The 23570-nt window shown below is 47.7% G+C and overlaps 1 protein-coding gene across 4 annotated transcripts in view; it reads right to left on the bottom strand.

The window, feature by feature from the left end:
* Positions 1 to 394: 394 nt before the first annotated feature.
* The window catches only part of FMNL2 (formin like 2), a 315926-nt gene continuing 292750 nt past the window's right edge, over positions 395 to 23570 (bottom strand). The window contains exons 16-27 of one of the 4 annotated variants that reach the window (XM_036254613.1): positions 20014 to 20138; positions 19183 to 19385; positions 17450 to 17684; positions 16344 to 16412; positions 16155 to 16235; positions 14787 to 14916; positions 11947 to 12110; positions 11221 to 11322; positions 8892 to 8990; positions 8122 to 8245; positions 4635 to 4681; positions 2421 to 2483 (exon numbers count right to left, since the gene is read on the bottom strand). In XM_036254613.1, the coding sequence (XP_036110506.1) occupies positions 2445 to 2483; positions 4635 to 4681; positions 8122 to 8245; positions 8892 to 8990; positions 11221 to 11322; positions 11947 to 12110; positions 14787 to 14916; positions 16155 to 16235; positions 16344 to 16412; positions 17450 to 17684; positions 19183 to 19385; positions 20014 to 20138 (1418 nt within the window). In that variant the 3' untranslated portion in view covers positions 2421 to 2444. Of the gene's footprint in view, positions 2484 to 4587; positions 4682 to 6137; positions 6264 to 8121; positions 8246 to 8891; positions 8991 to 11220; positions 11323 to 11946; positions 12111 to 14786; positions 14917 to 16154; positions 16236 to 16343; positions 16413 to 17449; positions 17685 to 19182; positions 19386 to 20013; positions 20139 to 23570 lie in introns of all 4 variants that reach the window. The other 3 variants (XM_036254611.1, XM_036254612.1, XM_036254610.1) reach the window with 3 other exon arrangements.

Genomic DNA, 23570 nt, shown 5'->3' with positions numbered 1-23570 from the left:
TAAAGCTTCAGCTACATTGTATTGGTACGGTAGAAAGAGCATTAAATTGGGGATCTAATGTAACAATAATTTCTTAATTAGATTTCCTTGCTTCCCTGAAAAGAACATACTAAAAACTATACTGAAGCTTGATGTCTTGGGAGTTACTACAGTGATAACTGGAAGGAATAAATAAGTATGATTTTGGGAGCTGTATCCACTGACAATCGATTTGGTTACTTTGTTCCATACAACAAGTATTCAAGAGTTTGTACAGGAAGGGATTTTACTTAAAATTTACCAAATACATTTAGATTCTGAGTTTAAGCACTAAGACATACCCGTTGCTAGAAGATATAGGTATACATAAAACTGGCAAAACCCCTCAAGTATAACACTGAAAGACTACAACATATTACAGTCTAGTAGTGTAAATAGTTTATTTGCTCATAATGCCATGAAAAGACCAGAAAAGTAACATGAACTGCTTTTATAAAACATTTCTAATATTGCTAAGAAGCAGGCCCATTAATAGACAAACAGAAAAGAACATGCCAACATTATTGTCTACTTGTAGATTAATAAATAGCAATTATTTTAATGTGCTCATCAGCATTGAGCTTTGGGAAATGGCTGCTTGTGGTAAAGAACCAACAGTGTGTATTGTGTATCTCATGGTTGAATTGATTTATCATCAAAGTGAATGTTGAATCAACAGACAACATCTTGGCATGTTCTTTCTTAAGTACACATTTATGAAAATTTGCTGGCGGGTAGCAGTTTAAAAGCAATCTTCCTGTAAATAGGTATGCTAAAGTGAAATGTGTAACTGATCCCGAAACTGTCCTTGTAGTTAAATATATATATTAAAAAAAAAAACTATAAGTTAAAATAACATTCAGATTGTATAGCATAGGCTGATGCATTTTTAAACAATATTTACAATATTACCCAGAGGCTTGGGAATTAAAGAGAAGTGTAAAAACCATAAAAAACTGCACCAATTTTATAGCAAAATATCTGTACATTTAAAAAGAGATCATATATAACTACACATTATCCAAGGAAAATTGGACCTTCACCAAGGAGTTCACATAAGCACAACATAAAATAAGAAATTCAGTGGTTAAATACTATACAATAAACTTTACAATTAATATATTGATGCAATGTACCCAGAAGGTAAGCCAGAAGCAGGATGTGTATTATGAAAAGTACAAATTAGCTTCAGTCCAGTTTTTGACTTTGGAATGGATCGAGTGCCCTGCCAGAGAGGAAGGAAAGTAACAGTGGCTTAGTTGGCCATTTAGTCCCATTACATATCATTTATGCTTAATCCCAGTGTGACTATTTCAGCAATTCTCCATAAAGTCATCTGGGAAATACAAGTTCTTAGCTTTGATCTAGGATGCCAAATATATCTTCTCCAATTTACAAAAGGAAGAAGGGGGCGGGGGGAAAACAACCGATTGTCAGAGGAGAGCAAGGCCACGTTACTAACACTACTCGGCTTGGCAGAAGTAATCTTGAATACTTGATACAACTAGTGAACTTCTCCCTGGCTAGCAAGGCACTGATTTCTGTTCTCAGGTTTGACCCATAATGGTCCTCAGAAATCCTAATACTGATTACTGAGATGTTAATTTTAGTACTAATTAATAAATACATTTGCATTATTTTTTTTAAAGCTGCCCCTAGCTGAAGAACACAGTACTGCAAATAAGTTTTATACAACATTTGTGTGCTGTGATATCCTTGCATTCATACCGGTGGATCTGGCACGGGGAGGGCGTGGTCCTCTAGCACAGAAGCAGTAGAATGTGAAAGGAGATGCTAAGTAACTTCTTCCCCTGTGCTACTGTATGTAATTGCATCCTGTCTGTACTTGGCTGGAGCTTGCTTATGGACAGAAGGAGTTTATCATGTGACTTTCTCCTTCTATGTTGCAAGACCTTAAAAATATGGCTGAAACACAAAATTAATTCCTTAAAAGACATCTCAGCAAAGGAAGCCCACAGCAGAGGCATCCATGTTATTTACAACTTATTAGGAAACCAGGGTGGGCCATCATGGGACAATCACAATGGCAGGTAATGCATGTAAAATGAAATTTACAATTTGATTAAAAAATTGAATAACATACCGGTGTAAAAAAGATACCTAATCAAATCAAATCCTATTGCTTAGATTAATCTGAGCAGGTACTTCCACTTTTAGGCACTTGTTAACAAAGGTTGAAAGGAGAGCCCGTCATTTAAAAATTCCTGTTCGCTAAATCTGAGCCCTTAGAATATTTTATGTATGTTCAAGGCTGCAGTTAAATGGTAGCACATAAAGTTCATGTGGACAGTTTCTTTCACGCACACCCTCTTTTCATTCAGTCAGGTCTCGGGTTCACAGGGTTATTTCGGCACCATTAACAGAACGCAAGTTCTGATCATCAAAGCGCCGCCTGACACTTCTCCTCACCGCATCGGCTCGTCTGTATGGCTGGTTTCTAAGATCTGTAAAGAGGAGAGCACCAATGAGAGAATTGCAACCTTTAATACCGTGTGTCTAAGCAAGACAAAGGCCAGCTGGCAGCCAATCAAAGCAGCTTGTGTAGAAGAGTCAGCTAATGGGCCCTTCAAACCCACTGAGTATTTGAGCCAAACACATGTACTTTGCCCTTTGGTATCTATAGTCAAAACATGACGTAATACTGGCAGGATTCTGAAACTTTTAAGAAAATATATAGGAGAGAAGATTGCTTCTGTCACTGGCCAGAGAGTCTAGTTGAAGTCTTATTTTGCAATGTTTCCTCAGAAATTGCTATGGCTTAGGTGTTTGGGTTTTGTTTTTGCTTTTTCTCTTTCTGGAAACCTAAATATAAACAGTAATACAATGAATTTTAAACTGCAACATTAATAAAATCGACTTCCCTGTCCTATCTTACCCAAAGTTTTAATCAAGGAAAGAACCTATGCTTAGTGTGCAGACAAGGATTCCATTATTTTTATTCTAAATATTAGCTGAAGTCAGTTTTTCATTTTGTGAATTATAAACATATTGTTCAATTAACTACTACATAAAAGTAGTCACTGAATCAAAATAATACTCTAGTCCCAAATGTTTTTTCCTTGCCATCCAATTATCTTTTGTTTTTCATTAAAGGGGAGAAGTTACATGAGCCCCTGCTTCCTCCGATTCGTACTGCAAATCACAGCAGGATGCCCCACTTCAAAAAAATGCCTTGTTGAATGAATGAGTCAACCACTGCATATCAGTTCAAGCAGGCACTGTTCTGGGGGGATCAAGTGGGGGTGAACAAGAGGAGTTTTATTTAAGTAACAAGCCCTCTTCCTGGGAAGCATGCTTTCTTGGTGAATAAGGCAGGTCTCCTTCTGATGGAGTCAGGGCATGGTGAAAAACTAGAGCAGGCTTCCTACGTCTTCCCTTGTTATGTTTAACTAGTATATATTTCCCTTTTGTTAACTTAGCATTTTTTATTTGTGAGGGGACATTCTGCCTTTACAAAGGGAAACAACAGAAATAAGCCAGACTCCATCTTTTTTTATCCCTTCACCTATTCAGCAGATTAAAAATGGAGATTGTGGGCCATACCTGGCCCAAAGAATGTTTCACCTTGAGTTACATTTTTAAATACAATTTCCTGATGTTTGAAGTCGTAATTAACATTAAAAAATCAGAGTTTCTGCCCTGGCCAGTTTGGCTCAGCGGTTAGAGCGTCGGCCTGCGGTCCGGAGAGACCTGGGTTCGGTTCCCGCTAAGGGCACGTACTTTGGTTGCAGTTTGTCCCCGGCCCTGGTTGGTCGTTCGGGTGGCAGCCACTCGATGTGTCCCTTCACGTCGATGTTTCTCTCTCTCTCCCTTCCTCTCTCTCCCTCCCACTCTATCTGTACAAAAAATGGAAAAATATCCTCGGGTGAGGATAAAAAAAAAATCAGAGTTTCTGACTTCTGTTTGAAAACTGCAGAATCTGGCAACACTGAGGCAAAACAAGCTGGAGCTGAGTGAGTGTGAGTGTGAGAATGGTGCGCTCAGGCCCATACAGTCCTCACCAGCTCCAAACCCTCTGCAATCTGTGACCTGCCCTACTCCTAAAGTCAAGCGAAGAATCATTTTTGCAGGCCCTACCCCTCTGGAGAGTGCTCCTGGCCCAGGGTGTTAGGAAGGTCAGAATTCCACTTCTGGCTAAGGATACACTGCACCTCTGATTCCCGAACCCTCTGAGCAATTAACTGTAAACATCCTAATCTTCTTCAAAGGGTATAGATCATGTTCCCTGGCCAGGACTGGCTCTTCATTTCTTCAGATAAAAATTGGGTTAACTGAGTAACTTGAAGGCTTAGAAAGGGGTAAGGGAAGGCCAGCCTAGCACCCAAAGCAATTACAGTCATCGGCAAAACCCTTGCCCAAGCCATCACACTTGAGAACGTGGAAGCAGGCCAGAGAGTCCAACAGAGAGGCTCAGCCTCACACCATTGAAAGTGAGGTACAAAGTTTTCTCCCTGGTCAGACTCTCACCAGTATTACCCTCAGCCATAGATTGAAACCATTGATCTGAATACAGAGAGAGGAGGAAGCTAAGTAAAAAGTGATGCTTGCCAGCTCTGTGTATCCTCCACCACCGGTGTGCTAGAAGAAATCCTTACCCTCGAGTGAACATTTGGAAATTTAGTGATATTATTCTTCTTTAAAGCTAAACAAAAAAAAAAGAAAAACACAAAATGATGGTTAAATAAAAATGGGATGAAAATGAAAAGCAATTCAACTTAGTGCTTAACATTCCCGGGCATGTTAGCCAAAGGAGGAAGAGGGTGGGAGGCCATCACTACGAGAAGGTTAGATCAAACAAGGGCGAAGATGATAGCATCTTCCCATCCAGTTCGCTGACCACCCAGATCCAAGCTGCTTTGAAGTCTGGCTCCAGAATGACAGCCCAGCAGCAACACTGACAGTAAACATTAGCCAAGGAGGTAACAGTTTCTAGCCTTGTTAATAAGCACTGGTGGGTAAGTACACTGCAGAGCAGGCAGCACACACCACGTCCTTTCACATCTTCAGAGACGGGAACGTACAGAGCACATGCACTTACAGAAGCGGCAACGCCACAGAATGAACACACAGCGGCTCCGTGTCAGTCTCAGCAAGGGAGTCAAACGGCAGCAATTTCCCGTTAGACTATGTGCTGCCCTTGTCTCTCTTCTAGTCAACTGGGCGCTGCAGAGGGGCTTGTTCCTTACCTAGGTCTCAGGACCTAGGCCCAGGCAGTCACTTCTTGGGAATAGTTGATCTTTTTGTTTAACTCTAAGTACAGTGGCATTTTCCGACGATAGGTATTTGCTATTGGTATTTCTGGTGCCACCATCCTGACCAAAGGAGCGGGCCCAGAAATGGTCTCACAGGAATGCCCTGGGTTGGACATGGAACATAACCGTAACGGTGAGGGCCCCAAAGCTTTGGCTTTGCTTCCTGCCTCGCGGTCTCACTGCAACATGGGGGAGTGAGTTGCTGGTTACTGAGCTTGGGCAGGGAACACAGGTGCGTACAAAGCTGTGGACAGCTTATACAGGTTTCTAGGTCAAAGGGGCTTCCTGTGCTACGCTCGCAGCAGGATCTCCGTGACACTGGGTGGTGGCTACAGACTGCGTAAGCCCCGTAAGCCCCAATTTACAGCTGGGCCCGGTTCACAGTTCCTGCTGGTACAGCGGCTCATCGTACTGTCAAAGCATGTGAAGAGTACAGAATGAAGGCTGGGTCAGATCTGTGAGCTGTCAGAGCACAGTAAGTGCTCAATAAATGTTAGCCATAACAGCTACTGTTATCAATGACCATTGCTTTTTGTTCAGAGATATTAGTCCAAAAAGCTTACAAGCCATCTAGTGGGTCCTGATTCTCCAAGAAGTGCTCTATTTACTCTTTCTCAACATTTCTGCAAGCGATTCTGTTCACTCACACACACCCGGACCACCACGGCTCCGGGGATTCCGAGACGTGCTGAGAGTGACAGTGAGCAGGAGTGGAGACTGACGCGAAGCCATGCGGCGTGAAGACCACACGAACACAACACGTGGAGATGGCGGGGCATGCTAGCACGGTGGGGGGCCCTGACACACACACAGAAGGTCAAAAGAGGTCAAAAAACCTGTAGCAACCTTTTCAGAGCATCAGGTGAGAAAGAGTAATAGTTTAGTAATGGTATTCCTCAGTGAGAACAGGTTCGCAGAAAAATCGAGAGCCACGCTTGGCGGTGCGAGCAGTGAAGGGCACAGTCTTCAGCACTGCATCGAGTGACAGCCAAACAGGACCAAGAGGAGAGAGTAAAAAGCCAACATCTGTCACGTTAGTACAAGGTTAGTGCTCTGTTAATCGCATCTGGCGAAGGGGGTGGGGGAGGGGAGCAGGCAAGGGGGAGGCAATATACACCCAAGTGAGCTCATAAAGTCTAAGAGTTACTCCATCTGAGGCTCGGTCACGGGATACAAAGTGGAAACTCTTTCAAGGAAAATAACGAATGCTTCATAGGCAGATAGACCTTGTCACCACCCATGGTGGATCAATGATTAGGTCAGGCGAATAAAAACAGTACGTTTTGCCCAGTTTACAGGCCAGGTGTCACTGGGGTGGAGAGCAGGCTGAGGAAAAGGAACTCGGAGTTCTCCACGTGCAAGGCTGGATGCTTCTCTGCCCACAAGTGGATTTTGTGGCACTGAGGGTAAGAGGCGCTTCCCCAAGGAGACCTGTTCCCAGTCCTGCTCAGAGCGAGATTCTCCCTCAGTGTGGGCGGCAGGGAGAGACGCTGGGCGGCGGGAGCTTCGCCTGCAGGGTTAACACGGAGGTACCAGTAGGCGCGTGTGTTCAGAACACACCTGGGCCGTGGACAGAGACCAGCACTTGCACCAGCCACTCAGAACTCACACCGCTGGACTCGGGGCAGGGAACTCTTCACTGATTTCCTTTATAGTGTTTTATTTCCTTGGGTCTGACCTGGTGAAACAAACTGCGGTTTTGGCAGTCTGGGATCCTTATTTACAATGCTGACTAAGCTATTAACAAGAAATGAGAAGTCAAAAGTGGCATTCATGGAGTCTAAGGGGTTTTAAAACCTAGGACAATCGGGGAAATGTGGACAATGTTTTATATCCAGGAATAGTTTAGGAGGTGTAGAATAATGGTATTGTGGGTATGGTTGCTTTATTAAAGCGTCCTGATCATTTGAAGACACATACTGAAATATTTCCACTCGGAACAGTATGCCTTGGAATTGCTTCAGGATAATCTCCGAGGCCGGGCATGGGGAACAGGTAGAAGCAGGCAGGTAGCAGGATGGGCCCCGAGTTGAAAATGGTTAGTGGGTGGTGGGTACACGAGGTCTCATCATACATTCTCCATACTTTTTCATATTTAAAATATTTCTCACAATAAGAAGTTTAAGCATCTGGGCAGCTGCGAAATCGTATTCATATGCGACCGACATGAAAGGAGCGTTACGTGCAGCCGCGGCCACAAGCCAGTGGGCCGAGTTCTGGTCCCGCTGGGAAGAGGGACGGCACAAACTCTGCAGACTGGCTCCAGCAGAGAGCACCAGGCTGCAACCTAATCAGGCAAGAACTGGCTGGATTAGGCGCCGCCGGAGCTGCCAGGCGCCCTGGGCCAGGTGCCCTCAGCCTCCGGAGTGGAGAGCCAGCTCCTGGTTCCCACCATCTTCAGTTACTCCGGAAGTCCAGAGGCTGTTTAAAGAGCGCGCTGGGGGACTCTATGGCCTGTGGTTAGTGCCACAGTGGCTGTTAATCAGGCAGGTGGGCAGCAGTGGCCGCGGGGAATAAAATGGAGCATGGTGACAGATGGAAGATGATGGAGAACCGTTAGCAGAAGGGTTCGTGGTGAAATCTGAAGGGTCCTGATGATATTGAGAAGTAAGACTTTTCACAGACATGTTGGGCTTCTTTGATAGACAGTGTACAGGCGACTATAAATACACTTCAAACCCACTAGCATAGGGTCTCTGCACCGTTCTGGATCTAATTAAAGTCAATGAAACAACCGTAAACCCTGGACAGACAGCAGCAAAATCTGCAAGTGGCCAGCGGGTGAGGCCAGTGGGATCTCCATGGGCCACGAGGAGGAAACAGCTTTTACCTGTGATAATATCTTCAATGGCACCATCTTTTCCTTCGTATACGTGTCTGTTATCTTTAACTTGACGCCTTCTTAATTCTGCAATTAATTCTTGCTGCTGCCTCTTGGATTTGTGAGAAGGAGACTGAGGAGAGAGAAGCGTGGCAGGGATTAGTGGGGCCAGCACCCACTGGAGGTTTGACAAAGTCCAAGATGTGTCTGAGCATTGTGTTACTCATAAGCAGCCTCCACCAAAAGCACAACCGGCCCCCAGCCCACATGTGCCCGAACCGACACTCAGAAAGCTTCTGGGAAGAAAACAAACTCTCACTGAAGAACACACACAAGTCTGGTGGGTAGCAATGGGCAAGGTGGATCCTATGGCCATATCCACTGACTTCTTACACTTCGGTGCAGAGGATCAAGATGAAGAATACTTTGACCTGCCAAACTTCACGATCTTGGCCTACGATGTTTCCCTCCACGGAATGCTCCCTCTCCCCAGCCACCCGGCCACCACCAATGGCACCCTCCCGCGGCCTTCCCTGCACACAGCAGGCCAGCCATCTGGTGGGACCTCTGGACTCTCACGTCAGCTGAGCTGTAAGTCCTGATCCCAGCTTAGAAACGCTACACAGACATGCCCTCAGCCTCGGCTCAGGTTCGCTGAGCAAAGTAATGAATGAGTAAATATCCATCTGTCAAGTTTCCGAGCCCTAAAAGGAAGTGGTGAGGACCCTGGGCGAGTCTGGCTTATTGCCCGACTCCTGCTCGCACCCGAGGAGCCTCACCTTCGGGTCCTGCTGCTCCAGCAGCGCCTCCTGCTCCAGGAGTTTCTCCATGAGGGCTTGTTCCTGCTTCTTCCTCAGCTCGTTCTCCTCTTCCGCTTGCTGGGGAAGGCAAAAGAAGCAAAAGATGCGTCAGTGGGAAGGGCCGCAGTCGAGACCCTGAAAGTCATTCTGGGAGGACCCCTGGTGACAGGACTCAGGGTACATGGAAGGAGCTCCGGGTCTGCACTTTGTCTAGGATGCTGATGTGGGGCTTCACGCTCTGTCTCTGTGGCATCTCTTCAAAATCCAGTAGCTGAACTTTACCCCACCCAGAGTCCTTCCCTGCGGGGAGCTCTGTTCAGTGACTTTCAAGGGATTTTGTTTTACTTCCAGAAGCTGTCCACCTACTTAGAGCTTCCCTGACTCCTTCTCAGAGTTTTGCCCACTGTTTGCCTCTTGTCTCCTTCAGGGGCATCGCCCAGTGACACTCAAGGGCTCTCTGCCGGCAGCTCGCTCCTTCCCCAGAGAGCAAGGTGATTAGTCGGATCAGTCTGGGACAAGAAATCGAACAGGCTCACCTCAGCTCCCCTCCTCCTGAAGTCAGCCCCCCAAAGAGACTTCTAACAGCTGGGAGCTGCTTAAGTTGTCTGACTCAGGGCTGGAGAATAAGCTCACAGGTGCACCCCAGCTACTCCGATCCAGCTTGATCAACAATCAAAAGTACAGTTTACTCTCTCGCTTGTGTCTTAAGTTTCACTTTGGATCAAATCCAAGAAGGGAAGGAGGGATGCCACCCTGAAACCCCACTATCCATGCAGAACGTCCCTGGGTCAGAGTCAGGCTGGCAGGTTGTCACGTGCCATCCAGGGCAAGGAATGCCTGACAGGTGCCTCGCGGAGCCAGCGGACAGCACCCCCGGGAGAAGTGACGTGGCAGAGGCACCCTGACCAGTGACACCACATCCTCAAGGGCCGCTTCTCCTTTTCCTCTGCTCTACACACGTCCCTGCTGAAGCATCAGGCTTTGAGACCAGCCAGAGCCACTTCCCAGCTTGTAGTATAAAATTTAAAAATAGCATATACTGCCCGGCCAGTGTGGCTCTGTGGTTGAGCGTTGACCGTGCACCAAGAGGTCGCCGGTTCGATTCCCGGTCAGGGCACATGCGCAGGTTGTGGGCTCGATCCCCGGTGGGGGGCATGCAGGAGGCAGCCAATCGATGTTCTCTCTCATTGATGTTTCTATCTCTCCATTCTTTTCTAACATCAATAAAAATAAATAAATAAAAATAGTATATTTTCTCTTTAGACCTCAGACTTATAACTTTTTATGTGAAAAAGGTGTGGTCCCAGTACCTAAGCGGAGCCACTTGGAGCCCTGGGCCGTGCACCAGCACTAAGTGCTGGAGGGTCCGAAGCACCGGTCAGCACTGGTGCCTGGTGACCGTCTCCTTGCTTGGGCCCTGTGTCCTGCACAAGGACTCTGAGCTGTGTTCTCGTGCGTCCTCGCTGCCAAGGACATTTCTCCTTTGGGAAGCAGCTGGGGATACAGGAAGCCTCACTGAGAGACGGCTCAGTGCTGTGATCTTCGCCTCCAGTAAAAGGCCCACGGTGGTTCTCCAGCACCGTCTGACTCCAGCTGTGCTGCAGAAGTGAGTGACCCACTACTTCCAACAGGATATCCTTAGAAATGCAGCCACTCCAAGGCGTCCCTCCTCCCCTTACAACCATACTTCCTCCTCCCCCACCAACACTCCTGAGGCTGCACGCAGACCGGCCTGGGGACACAGACTGCAGGGTCTCCCAAGTGCGCTGAAATCCCCTCAGGCCCCGTCACTCCTTCTCAAGGCACACGTTCTCCTAACACATGCGTCTTTGGGTCGCATGCTTTTTCAAGACCATGTCAAAGGGCAGGCCATTGTTGGTCCACACGAGGAAACAGAGCAGCCGGGCTTCCTAGCGCCATCCTTCAGCACACTGGAGGAACGTTGGTCAGGACGGCCCGCGCCTGGGCAGGACCAGCACAGGCAGGCACTCCCGACCCGGCCACAGTGCCATGCCACGGGCCAGGCGCAGTCCTGTACCGTTCAGCGGGGGAGGCCTGGATCGGCTAAGCCCTTTAACATGCCTGGGAGGGGGAACAGTCAGTGAGGAGCATGTCACTCGCCCCAGAGAGCAGCCAGGGGCTTCCAGGTGGAGCCCCAGGGCTGGTCACTCATACTGACTATCAGGTCTGCTGCCCCAGGAATCAGAGCGGCCTCCGCAGAGCCGCTGAGACTGGAGCCACGGTGGGAGGCCAGCCGAGGGAAAGCAATGGCAGGGCAGGCTTGGGAGGTCGCCGTGCTCCCGTTTACCTTGTAGGCTTTCACAAACCGGACAAAGACAGGAAAGAAGACAGAGGGGGGTGTCGTCTTGGGGTTTTCTCCAAAATACTTCACCACATCATCAAAGGCGTCCTGTGAAAAAGCAAAGTCCCCTTGAACTTCATTCGTCCCAGCATTTGAACTTGACGCTCCGGACGGAGCTGCAGAAGCAGCAGCAGTGCCAGCGGCCCACAGCCTCCGGGCCCTGGACGGCCAGCCGCACACCGAGCCCCCCCACGTCCGCTCCCTGAGCCCACCACGTCCCCCTCCTTTCCTTCCACGACGCAGGCAGGCCCTTCTGGCTGTTTTTAAAGTGTGTAGACTTGACCCCCAGTGCAGTGCACAATTTCAAGGTCAAAGGCCTACAGAAACCCGACACACAGAACACGGCTCTCCTGAGCTCAGGCCTGAGGCGTGTTGGCCGAACCGACTACAGGACTCACATGCAGAAAGCCGAGCAGTGGAAGGATGGGGGGGGGGGAGCCTCTAGAGAAGAAGGTAAACATCCGAAATTAGAGAGGACAATGAGCAGGACAGGGATCTTCCAGGTACAATATTCGAAAAGACCCCCCCCCCCAATAATAATTAACTACATAAGAATCCTACCCTCAGTAGACAGAGGGCAATTTTCCCCCAGAGCCAGGCCAGCACCCAGGTGGCTTTAAGGGACCAACCACTGTTTGGTGGTGCCGAGGGGCACGGGTCCCGGACACCGACCTGTGCGATCTTGGCGTCGTCCTGCAGCTTCTTCAGCCTCCCCTCGTTGTTGAGGATGAACTCCTTCAGCAGCGTGTTATGGTCGTGCATGGTGTACTCCCTCTTGGTCAAGTCCATGCCCCTCTGCAGCTCCTTGACATCCAGCAGGACATTCTCAAGGGAGACTGGAGCAGAGAAAGCAAGGTCCCCGTGAACCTCAACCGGGGAAGTCCAAACCACTGGGTCTGGCTGGTAAGCCGTTCTCGGTGGACTCCTAGGGTTACTCAAGGGCCCCGATCTCATTTCCAGCTTTCAACGCAGATGGCCTTTACCATGAATAGCTTCCCAGTGCTCACATCTCTCAGGCACTGCACTGCATTCTCTGCCTGCAATGATCCATTTGTACCCTGAGCCCGTTTCACCAACAAGGAAAAGCAGCAGAGAGGTTATGTGGCCTGCTCTCGGAGGTGGCAGAGATGGAGTTCAGATAACAACTGTGGACTCCAAATCCTGGGTTTCTACACAAGTATTCCACGTCTCTTACAGGAGATGATGGCCTATTGGCCTACAGTGGTTTCAAGATCTAACACTTTGGACTCTTTGCATTTCTGAGGCTCTCCAGCAGGGGGTAGCATATTACCTGTCGAACTTTAGTTGTATTGACCACTTGGACCCAAGGCAGCCTTGGGCAGCTTCTTTTTGTTAACCCTCCCTGCTTCGGCAGGGTTGATTAGCACGAACCTGTCCAAGCACAGGGTGGCCACCTCCCAGAGCAGGTCCCGGCCCCGCTCTGGCCCCCACTGCCTGGCTCACTGCACACGCACGGATCACAGAACAAGGCAGTACGCTTGCTTTCCCGCTCTAGACTGACACTGTCTCAGTCATCTTTGACGCCTCAGTGCTAGGACAGTGCCAAGTACACAGCAGGCGATCGAAAATGTTCTCTGGATACACGAAGGAGTGCGTGAATGGATGAGTGAAGGTATGCGGGACCCGGGTCAGCTCACTGGGGCACCCGAAAGCAAACACAGAAAACAATTCTGACGGAGTTCCTCAAGCTCCCCAGTTCCCACCACTGATTTTTTTTTTTCAAGTGTCACTTTTGGGGAATCTCATTTGGGCCAAAAGTATATGCCAACTAGTAAGATAGAGATTTTTAAACTTCTTTTAAAAATTAGAATGGTGACGCTAAAGACCTCTAATTTAAGCAAAGGGAAATTTGAAAAGAGGAAAACGGAAACGCTGGGAACAGCCTGCGTGACCCCTCTGCACACCCGCTGCAGCCTGCACTGGTCCTTCACTGTCACAGTATCATCTCCACCTGCCTCTCCGTCTCCACGACAGCCCAGCAGCTCCATCCCAGGAACAGTGCACCACCCCACTCACTCTTTTAGCCCGTGATCAACTGGCCTGGGGCAAAGGGAATCACAAAGATAAATAACTCTTAAACCCAAACATACAAAGAACATTTTGACGGCTGCCAGACTGGGGGGAGGAGAGGATGGGTGAAAAAGTGAAAGGGATTAAAAAGTACAAACTAGCCCTGGCCAGTTTGGCTCAGCGGTTAGAGCGTCGGCCTGAGGTCCGGAGAGACCTGGGTTCAGTTCCCGCTAAGGGCACGTACTTCGGTTGCAGTTTGTCCCCGGCCCTGGTTGGTCGTGCGGGTGGCAGCCTCTCGATGTGTCTCTTCACGTCGATGTTTCTCTCTCTCTCTCTCCCTTCCTCTCTCTCCCTCCCACTCTATCTGTACAAAAAATGGAAAAATATCCTCGGGTGAGGATAAAAAAAAAAAAAGAAATAAAAAGTACAAACTAGCAGTTATAAAAATAGTCATGAGGGTGCAAAGTAGAGCATGGGGAATATAGTCAATAATACTGTGGTAACTGTGTAAGGCATGAGATGGGTACTAGACATATCAGGGTGATCTTTCTAAGAAACATAAAGGTCTAATCACTCTGTTGTACACCTGAAACTATTATAATATTATCTGTCAACTATAATTGAAAAATAGACTTTAAAAATAAATGAAACTTGATAATGCTGTAAGCACACAGGTTGCAATGAATATGCAACTGCTATGATAACCTCAAAGCTTCGATTTGCAGGCCAGGGGTCGGCCTTAGGAATATGAATTTGTAATAAAAACCTTGTTCCAAGATGATAATTTGGGAATCACAACTTGTACCTAACTCTGAGGTCAATTTCTAACATAAAATTCTTTTTCGAGGACATGGTACCTTGGACGATACGCTGTCCGAGAAGACAACCAAGGTTCTAGTCCTGTTTCTATGGCTTGTGACCTATGTGATGTTGAGTAAGACCTTTAACCCCTAAAAAAGTCAGGTCTCTCATCTGCAACAAGGGGCGGGTACAGCCACCTATCTCAGAATCACTGACGGTTTAAATGAGAAAATGCACAACCGTCATAGCAAAGCAAGAGCTAAGAAGTCCTGATTATTTAACTGTTTTCAGGCTAAAGGCGAAATGTTTAGAATAGCCACACCTGAGTGCGTGAACCGTCGCAAAAGCAAAGTGTGTGCTGGGGGGTGATTCGCAGATTTTCACTCTATTTCAAATGACAGTAGTAGAATAAAGGGGGGGAATGGAAGAGAGAAGGTGCACAAGGCCCAGAGACCTCCATCTCTCACAGAGAGGACACTGAGAGGTCACCTTCATGCCCAAGTTCATTACTGCTCCAGGGAATGGGCCACACACAGCCCATGTGGTCCAGCTCGGAGCTGGATGTCTTCGCCAGGCCTCTTGAAAGAGGCCCTGAGGAGTGTCTGCGTAAGCAGGGAATGGTTCCCCCACGGCGAGGTGGTCAGCACCCACGAGGAACATTAACGGCTGAAGCCAAGTACCTGCAGCGGCTTTCTCCACATAATGCAGCTCATTGTAAAATAGGGACACTTGGTGATATTTTTCTTTTACAACATTCGATATATAGTGCAACAGTGTTTGCTTTCGGTCTGTTGACTTTGTATCTAAAAGCTGAAAACAAAAGGGAATAAGGGTTAGAGCAAAAGGTGGCGGGAGAGTGACCGATGAGATCAAGTGCTCCCAGAGTCAATGACAGAGTACAGGTGCCCCAAATGGACAAAAACATTCCCCTGGGAGATTCAAGACTGAATTTGTTCCTTGATGAACCAGTCCATCGATTCTCAAATGACTAGAGGATTTCCTGTCCAGGGGATGTGCTCAATGTTAAGGACGACTCTGACACCTAGAACTGTTCCCACACCTGCACTCATAGGAACCCCACCTCTGCTACACCCCCTCTCCTGCTCCAATCCTAGTGCTCGCCAAGGCAGGCCCAGGGTCGGCGTGTGTGCGGGGCTGGCAGGTGTGCACAGACACTCCCTACACGGCGGGGCCCCTACACCGCTCTCTGCACACTTAGCTCAGCCCTTCTCTTCGTCCCTGGCCTCTCATGACCCAAATCAGGCCTAACAGACAATGACCTTCTGGCGGGCAGAACCGTGACTAAATGGACGCTCCCTCCCAGGCTGGGGACTCCACCTACTGCCCACGTTCTCACAGGGACGTCACATGAGCCTGCACAGCCTGGGGGGAGGATGCCCTGCACAGTTCTCTATTCCTATTTATTAAGTCAGGTGCCTCTGAAAACCAGAGCACCCTTTGCATCCAGGAAAACAACAAAAGCTTTTAGAAAAGCATAAAGAGGGAGTTTAAAAACTATTCCCTAATTGTATCCATCCTCTGTAAATATCTCAACATACGTCTATTCAGTTTTTTCCTACCTACTTCACTTGGCTGAAATGTACCCGTGCATTCCATTTATACCCTTTCTTTTCTCAACACAAAATTATCCATTTCTTTTTGAAAATTCTTCAAACTCTTAACAGTGGAAGACTAGTTCGCTGTATTAACTACTGTTACAGCATATTTTATCACGTCCCCAAATCTTGGCTCTTGACATTGTTGCTAATTATTTACAATGATAAATACAGTATCCAGCATTCAGACTCCTGAGGACAGATTCCTAGAAATGGAAATACGAGGGCAAAGGATATGAGTATTTTTCAGGATCTAAGTGCTTGCTGCCAGATGGTGTTCCAGAACATGTGTACCGACTGGCCCTCACACTGGCAGAGAATCCGCACCGAAAACCCCAGCCCCCTCCCAAGAGCAGACGCCCCCGCCCCGGGACCTACTCTCTGCCGGCTGCTGGCCTCACAGAGCACCAGCATTTCTTTTCGTCCACTCACCAGGTCTAAGCTCTGAAGTTTAAATCCATAAACTGCTCCTCGTTTACTGCTATTCATATAGTTCCCAAGGGCCAAGATGATCTGCAAAAAGAAAAAGAGAAAAAAAGAGAGAGAAGCCCATCAGCACAGCTTCCAGGTGGAGGATGTGTCCCGCCCTCCCACCCGCGCACACAAGGAAACGTCACTTGCCTCCAGAATTTTCTTGAGTTTTTGAGACGACTTTATAGAGACAGACGCTGCTATAATGGAGTGCAGTTGCTAGATTCCAGGCAAAGGAAGAAAAAGGAGGGGGGAAGATGTTAAACATGAAAAACTCTCATTGGAAACTAAAAATTAACAGGAGAAAACAGGCCTGCATTTAGACCTTCACGCCTCGGTGCTAGATTCGTTGTTCCTGAACAAAAATCCAAGTGGCCTGCTAGGTCATAGAATCCACGTCACTACACGCGAGCTCTTTCCTCGGAGTATTTGAAATGAGAGGTAATGTCTGAGTTTGCTTATCACAAAACCTATAACCACGAGACTCAGTCTTCTAGTGAAACCCGGCTCCCTGCCCTCCACCGCCAGGCGTGTAACACAGTTTATACTTTTAAATCAATGGGGCTGCCCAAGAATAAAAACGAAACAGCCCAGGAACAGAATCACCCTCCAGAAGCTCGCAGGACGTGTTCTGAACAGACGTGCTGCTCTAACAAGTTATTAACAGAAGTTTATTTAGAACTAGAACTGGGAAAGAACTTCTCATGATATTTATGTTTATGAGATTCATAAATCTCTAGCAGATTAACACTAACCAACAAGAGGCTGGCTGTTCTTTCTACAGCACCACAGTGCACTGTACCAAACTTCCCAGGAAGAAGACGCCTGTGATAAATTAAGTGCTTCCAATGAAAGCCAGTCCACCTGTTCACAGAGATCCGGGACTGTTCCTCGAAATCAGTCCCATTTCCAGCTGCCTACCCAGCCGCAGAACGGGTATCTTCAGGAGGGGACTAAGATTGGGAAAATGATTTGTCCTTGTCCTCGGATTGGCGTGGACTTCAGAATCCAGACCAGAGGACACGTGTAGACACAGAAGAGGGCATTCCCGAGGGAGAACAGCAATATGGGAAATGGAAAGTCGCCATTTCTGAAGTTACTTGACATACACCATGTGAAAAATGGAATCTAGAAAGTTCCGGGAAGGAGTCTTGAGAGCCCAGGACACTGAGGACAATTCTGTGAGAGACTTAAACAAACACAAAAGATTCTGCATCTCTTTGGACCCCCTCCCCTGCCAGGGCGTGTCCACTCACAGGGGTAAGCATCTGAATGCTTTCGGCGAAGTTCCCGATGAAGGCCATGATGGTCATCTTCTGCACCAGCCTCTCGATCTTACTGAACTGCATCATGAACCGGTCCTCATCCGACAGGTGCTCCAGCGGCTTCCGCTCCCGCTCATAGAGCCGAAGCACTTTCACTTCGTTCTCCGTTGGCAAGAACCTCATCAAACACTCCACAAAGTCCACAGGCAGTGTCTTCAAGTCAAATCTGCAGGCAGAAGCGGACATGTCCGTGTTAGAGAGACACCTACCCTTTCGAGCACACCTCCACCTGGTGCAGCTCACGGGCCACCAAGTCCGTGCTTCACAGCTGGATGGTGGAGACGCCCCTCGGTGCTGGCTCCTGACGGCGCCCCAAGCACCTTCCCTGGTCCTTCCTGCAAACCTGGACTTTATCACAATCACCATACTCGGCGTATAAGCTATTAGCATAGCTCTAGCCTCTAGAAATCGACAATGACAGCAGGAAGAGGCAGAGGAAGGCAGAAGCATCGATGGACGTCACGGATTTTAGGCATGTTAAGTACTGCTAATTAGGAGATTAACATTATACACACGACTACAGAATATCTGGTGAACTCCGTAAAATATTTCAATGACACCAACAGTCCGGTATGTATTTTCTTCTTCAGAAAACAAATGCACCCAAATGCCCGTACCATATGGATATTTTGGCTTAAATGTACACATTCCTGGAAGGAACACCAGGTCTTTGTGGATGTATGCTCTGTCTGAACAAAGTATCTGCTACAACTTCTATTTTATTCTCTGGACAATCCTTTTTCAGCAAAATATATTTAATCATTATGACAAGGCATATAAAAATTAAAATCCAAAGTGCCTATCAGGCTTCAGAAATCAGAACAGACTGTAGGATACACTGGACTATTAGATTATGATCCTGGCTGAGGACATAAAATTGGAACAAATGATTTCTCAGGGCCATTTGCAGCTGTAGGAATCCCAGATCAAAATGTACGAAATGCCAATTTACAATGACTTAGTTTCTAAAACATCTAATAAACAACCTTATCATATTTGAAAGTCATCGTGACCATAAAAAAAGTAGAAAGATTCTTCTAGTACAGAAATAAATACAACCAAGGCCTTCTCTGCTGTTCAAGGATTAAAAAACAGAACAAAAAACAGAACTTTGTTTAAAATGTCCTGAAAGCTCTAAAAGCAACAGCAATCACTTTCCTATTGTTATAAATTAAAATAAGCATCTGGTGCTGAATTGTATCATTCCACAGATGCTACCCAATTTGTATTCGACAAATCTGAATAAAATGCAGATACTCCAGAGAAAACTGCCATTTTCTCCCTTTCTTAGCATCTGCAATACTCCAACCCACCTTCCTTTTATGTAAACTTTGCAGTAGACCCACATGAGAGAGCAGACCAAGATAACAAATGTCACGATCCCATTGCTATTCTTCCAAAACGATTACAATTACTCATTGTAGTAAAGCACTCCTGAGGGTCATTTCTGGTCCACCTCTTTCGAGTTAACATTTTATTAAACGCTACAGTTGCATGTATGTAACAACGGGACTCTCTGGTGTGTGGATAGCAAGAATTGCTCCATCTTTTATCTTAGATCTTGCCTCACTCTTGAAATATGTCTATCATCTACCAATTCATAACTTCCTTGTTTTCATCCTCCATTTACGGAAATCTAGTTTTCCAGAATGCCCTGAACTTACACATGGATAGCTTTACAGATCTCATCGGCGGTCTTCCCAGCTTTCCTTAAAGTTATGGCAAGGTTTTTGGCCCTGTTTGCTTCTAATAACGTCACTTTGTTGGATCCCTTCTGGGTTATCTTCTGTTTGCTTGAAGAAAGATCGATGGCAGGACCTTGGGCTTTCGTCTTAAATATTTCCTCAAATTCATCCACATTTAAATCCTGGGGTAGAGAGGACAAATGGATTATACTTAAAAATTAAGTTAGGAAGCCACCACTTACACAGTTTCTTCAGTGTCAAAGATCTGCCATTGTCTACTCAGTACCTGCTTTGGTCGCGGCCTGCCCCACTTTCCAGCCAATGCGAACGCCTCGCAGTGACTAGCTGCAGGGGTGGCAACCACAGACGAACACTAGCCATCAACCCAGCTGGTGAGTGTGATTATGAATGAAGTCCTCGTTCCTTTGTAATTTAATAAAGCTTTATGCCCTTTATAAGTTAAGGGCAGACATTGTGTCAAATATGTGTAACTATGTGTGTGTGTGTGTGTGTGTGTGTACATATATATGTGTGTGTATATATATGTATATATATGTGTGTGTGTGTATATTTGGCGTACACTAAAGATGCTCAAAACAATTCCATTGTAACATAACTTTTTAAACAGAGTTTTAGAAGCACCTTACAAAATAGTTTCCAGTTTTACTCTAAGGTTATTATCTTTTTTTTCTTTCCAGAAAAGCACTTAAGACACCAGCACTTTGATCCCTGAAACGCCCAGGTCACCAGCACACCCGTGTGGCTTTGCTGCGCAGGGGGCCCCAGGTGTCTAACCAGTAAGAAAGATACCTCCAGAATTCGCTCGTCATCAATCTCATTGAAGACTGTGCCATTGATCTGATTTGGCTTCAGGGCAACCCAGTTAAACACTGGCATTCTGAATTTCGTCTTGATTGGCTTCTTTATTTTCACAGCTACAGAGGTTAGAGAGAATGAAATTAAGATTCCACCAAGACCCCATGACCCTCAAGAATAATCAGACAGCAGTCCTTGCAAATAGCCCGTTAACACTGGAGGAAGGCTGGTGAGAGGCGTCCACGTGTTTTAAAACATCACACAGGGCTCTGGCCAGAGCAATCTGAGGTCATCACTTGGTTGACTGACAAAGCGTTGTGTCCAGGTGATCTCAGAGCCCGGGGCCAATTATTTATTTAATGTGGGCAACTGGTTTGCTGCATTACAGTCTCAACGTTTGAAGACAATGGTTAGGACAAATAAAGTGTTGGGGAGCAAAAATTATTCTTAATGTTATTAGACAGCAGAGAGGGCAAATCCTCTGTGTGACTCAGTGTGATACTGGTGGGCACGGCCCTAATTTTGACATCCTAAATTCTTGGTTCTAGAACATAAACATCTCCAAATGAATCTTAAAAGATGGTCAGAGACTGCAGGTGGTGGCTCTCAGCCCCTCGGAGAAACATCAAGAATGCTGACTTTCAGCCAGAGCAATACATGCCTGTGGATGATTTCGAAAATGGGGTTACATTGGCTGCTGAGTTAGTTCAAACAGACTAAGGGCCATGAATGGCCCAAAATAGAAAATGTTTAAGAAAATCAGAATTTTTGAGAATGACCACAGTCCCTTCCAACTCTTGAGGAACAAGGTCTCCCCAGGGGTCAGCTAGGCATGACCTGAAGGCATAGATGAATTCCCTGAAAATACTGAAAATCTCTTACTGGGGGTGAGGGGGCTCTATCTTTGAGGGGTCAAGGGAGCAGTGCCAAATCCTCTTACTTTGGGGAAATGAACTAAAAAGGGCAATCCAGTAAAAATTCCGTTAATTACACATCATAAAGAAGTCTTCCCAAACCATTTAAAGTTATAATAATAGTCACCTTCTTCAGTGTCCTGGGACACCCACCATGCTATCTGGGAGCTCTGCTATTTGTCATTGTTAGCAAGGGAAGGAGAAGAACTTCAGTGCTGGGCATTGGGGGGTGGGGGGGTGCAACACACACCGGGGCTGGTCCCTGGCCGCCTGCCTCAGTGGGAGGCCACTGCAAAGGGGAGGCAGGCAGCGCCCCTCATTCCTCCAGAGTTACAGATGTCACACAGTAAGCAGCGGGAATGTCACCTGACAGATGGACACAAAGGCATGCAAGGAACACGGAAACACAGCTTTGCCAACCAGGCCTTTCCACTCGCAATGCGACACCTCGGTCCCTACCTCCCTGCGGTGTCGGATCCCTCCCCACACTTCATTTTTGCCTACGCTGCCCAGGGAAACCCATGTCCTCCGAGGGACCCAGGAACAGACCGTCCTCTGGGCTGGGGCTTCAGGGATGTTGAGGGGGAAGGACGGGGGCAGGGAAGGGGCTGTGCAGGGATCTCGTCCGGTCTTGGGTGAGAGGCCAGCGCACGGACACTCGCTCCAGGCCAGCCCATCTGCAGCCGTGATACTTTTTAACTCTCCAGCAGTTAGGAAGGGGCCTGAGATCAGAACACTGGCAACGAGTGCTCTGTGGGCAGGCTGTCCTGACTGCGGGGGCAGGGGTCAGAGGAGGAGCGTGTCGGTGACCATGACACACGGCGTCAGGCTGGGGAAGAGGCTCTGCGTGGGCGTGGGTGTTCCACGGAGACAGCCGGACCGGGGAGGGAGGTGCAGTGGCCGGCAGCACCCAGCAGCTCTCCCTCCTCTGTGGAGCTTGCCTTCCCCCTCAGAACACCTCCCAGATCCTTCTGGAGCTGAGCCTTAGACCCCACTGTGCAAAGTGAACTACAGGGAAAGCACTCCTTTCCTCAGGGAGAAAGGAACGTGGCGTGTGACCCAGGGTGTCTGCTCCAAGGGCCATCGGCACTTCCACGGGCTCAGTGGAAAAGTGTGGGCAAAGCTGGGACGACAGTGCGCCAACACGGACACGCCCGCAGACACAGTCGAATGCGAAGGTCGGCGTGAGGGGGTGGAGATGTCAGGGCACAGAGTGACCACCGAGCACATGGCAAACACTCAGCACACCAGGGAGGAGCAACCTACAGAACAGCTTGATGGGCCCATCTTCGGAGGAAGCAGGAAGAACAAAGAAAACACAAAGCACATTAGAGTTGGTTAGTCGAGCAGCTCCGAGGGGACACTTCGCACGGAACCTCCTGCTTCTAGGACACATTCCACGAGGCAGCACAGCCAAAATCCCATTTCCCTTCGGGCCTTGAAGACTCATTTGTTTTGTTTAAAAAAAAAATAATCCTTTTCACCCTGGCCGGTTTGGCTCAGTGGTTAGAACACTGACCCATGGACCAAAGGGTCATGGGTTCGATTCCCGGTCAAGGACACATACCTGGGATGCAGGTTCCAACCCCGGCAGGGTAGGGGTTGTGCAGGAGACAACCAACCAATATGTCTCTCTCACATTGATGTTTCCCCTCCCTCCCTTCCACTCTATCGAAAAATCAGTGGAAAAATATCCTCGGGTGAGGATTCACAAATAAATAAATCATCCTTTTTAGAAAAGGGAAAACGTGCTTTCATCACAGTGGTGCAAACAGCCATGTTCAGCTGTACTGTGTTCCTGAAGAAATGGCCAGTTTTTAAATGAAAAAGTATCAGCTCGAGTCCACATTCTCATTGTGAAGGCCCAAAGCACACTGTGCAGTGGACCCAAAGCACACTGTGCGGCGGAGACAGCAACGGGGGCAGCCTGCCCGGGGCCGCCGCAGACGACCTCACTGGGAAACCGAGCCAGGTCACTCAAGCACAGATTGGAGGAAGTAAGCCTTACGCTTCAAATGCACATTTCACACCACTAATATTTCCTCTGTGAAATGCAAAGAAAACTTGACTAAATAGACTTAGGGGACCTCCTCCTGGTCCCTGTCTCGGCCACCAAGAACACACTTGTTCATTGCCTGTTGAAGGGTCAGACAACCCTCTGCAGATCCAGGGACCTCGCGATGTCACAGGCTCCTGGCTTCCCAGGAGCCCTTGGCGTATCATCTCAGCTCTGTCTCTGGCTCTGCTGGGACATCCCGATTCTGTCTGGCATCTTGGTTCGAGAGAGAGAACTACTGAACACCCTGGCAAAACATCTCAAACAGGGCTGAACCACTGAGTGTTAATGGCCAAATGAAGGAGCAGTAAAGAAAAGAGATTAAAGGCCTTTCAGAAACTGCCTGGTCTCAAGCTACCAAATACTAGTAAAGTTCCTCTAATCCTTACATCTAGTAAAACAGAACACCCTGTGATGATTTTAAAGGACGCTGACAGCACCACAGAGGAGCTTTTTCAGTCCCACACAGAGTCTCTAACTTGCATAAGGACACAAAGGGACAACTCCCAACGGTACCAGCTCGCAAAAGGGGCAGCGGGGGGCAGCTGACCAGGTCCACACCATAAAACAGGGGGCAACTG

This window comes from Molossus molossus, unplaced genomic scaffold, assembly GCF_014108415.1.
Source record: "Molossus molossus isolate mMolMol1 unplaced genomic scaffold, mMolMol1.p scaffold_m16_p_11, whole genome shotgun sequence".
NCBI lineage: Eukaryota > Metazoa > Chordata > Mammalia > Chiroptera > Molossidae > Molossus > Molossus molossus.
This window is presented reverse-complemented; position numbering and strand designations above follow the sequence as displayed.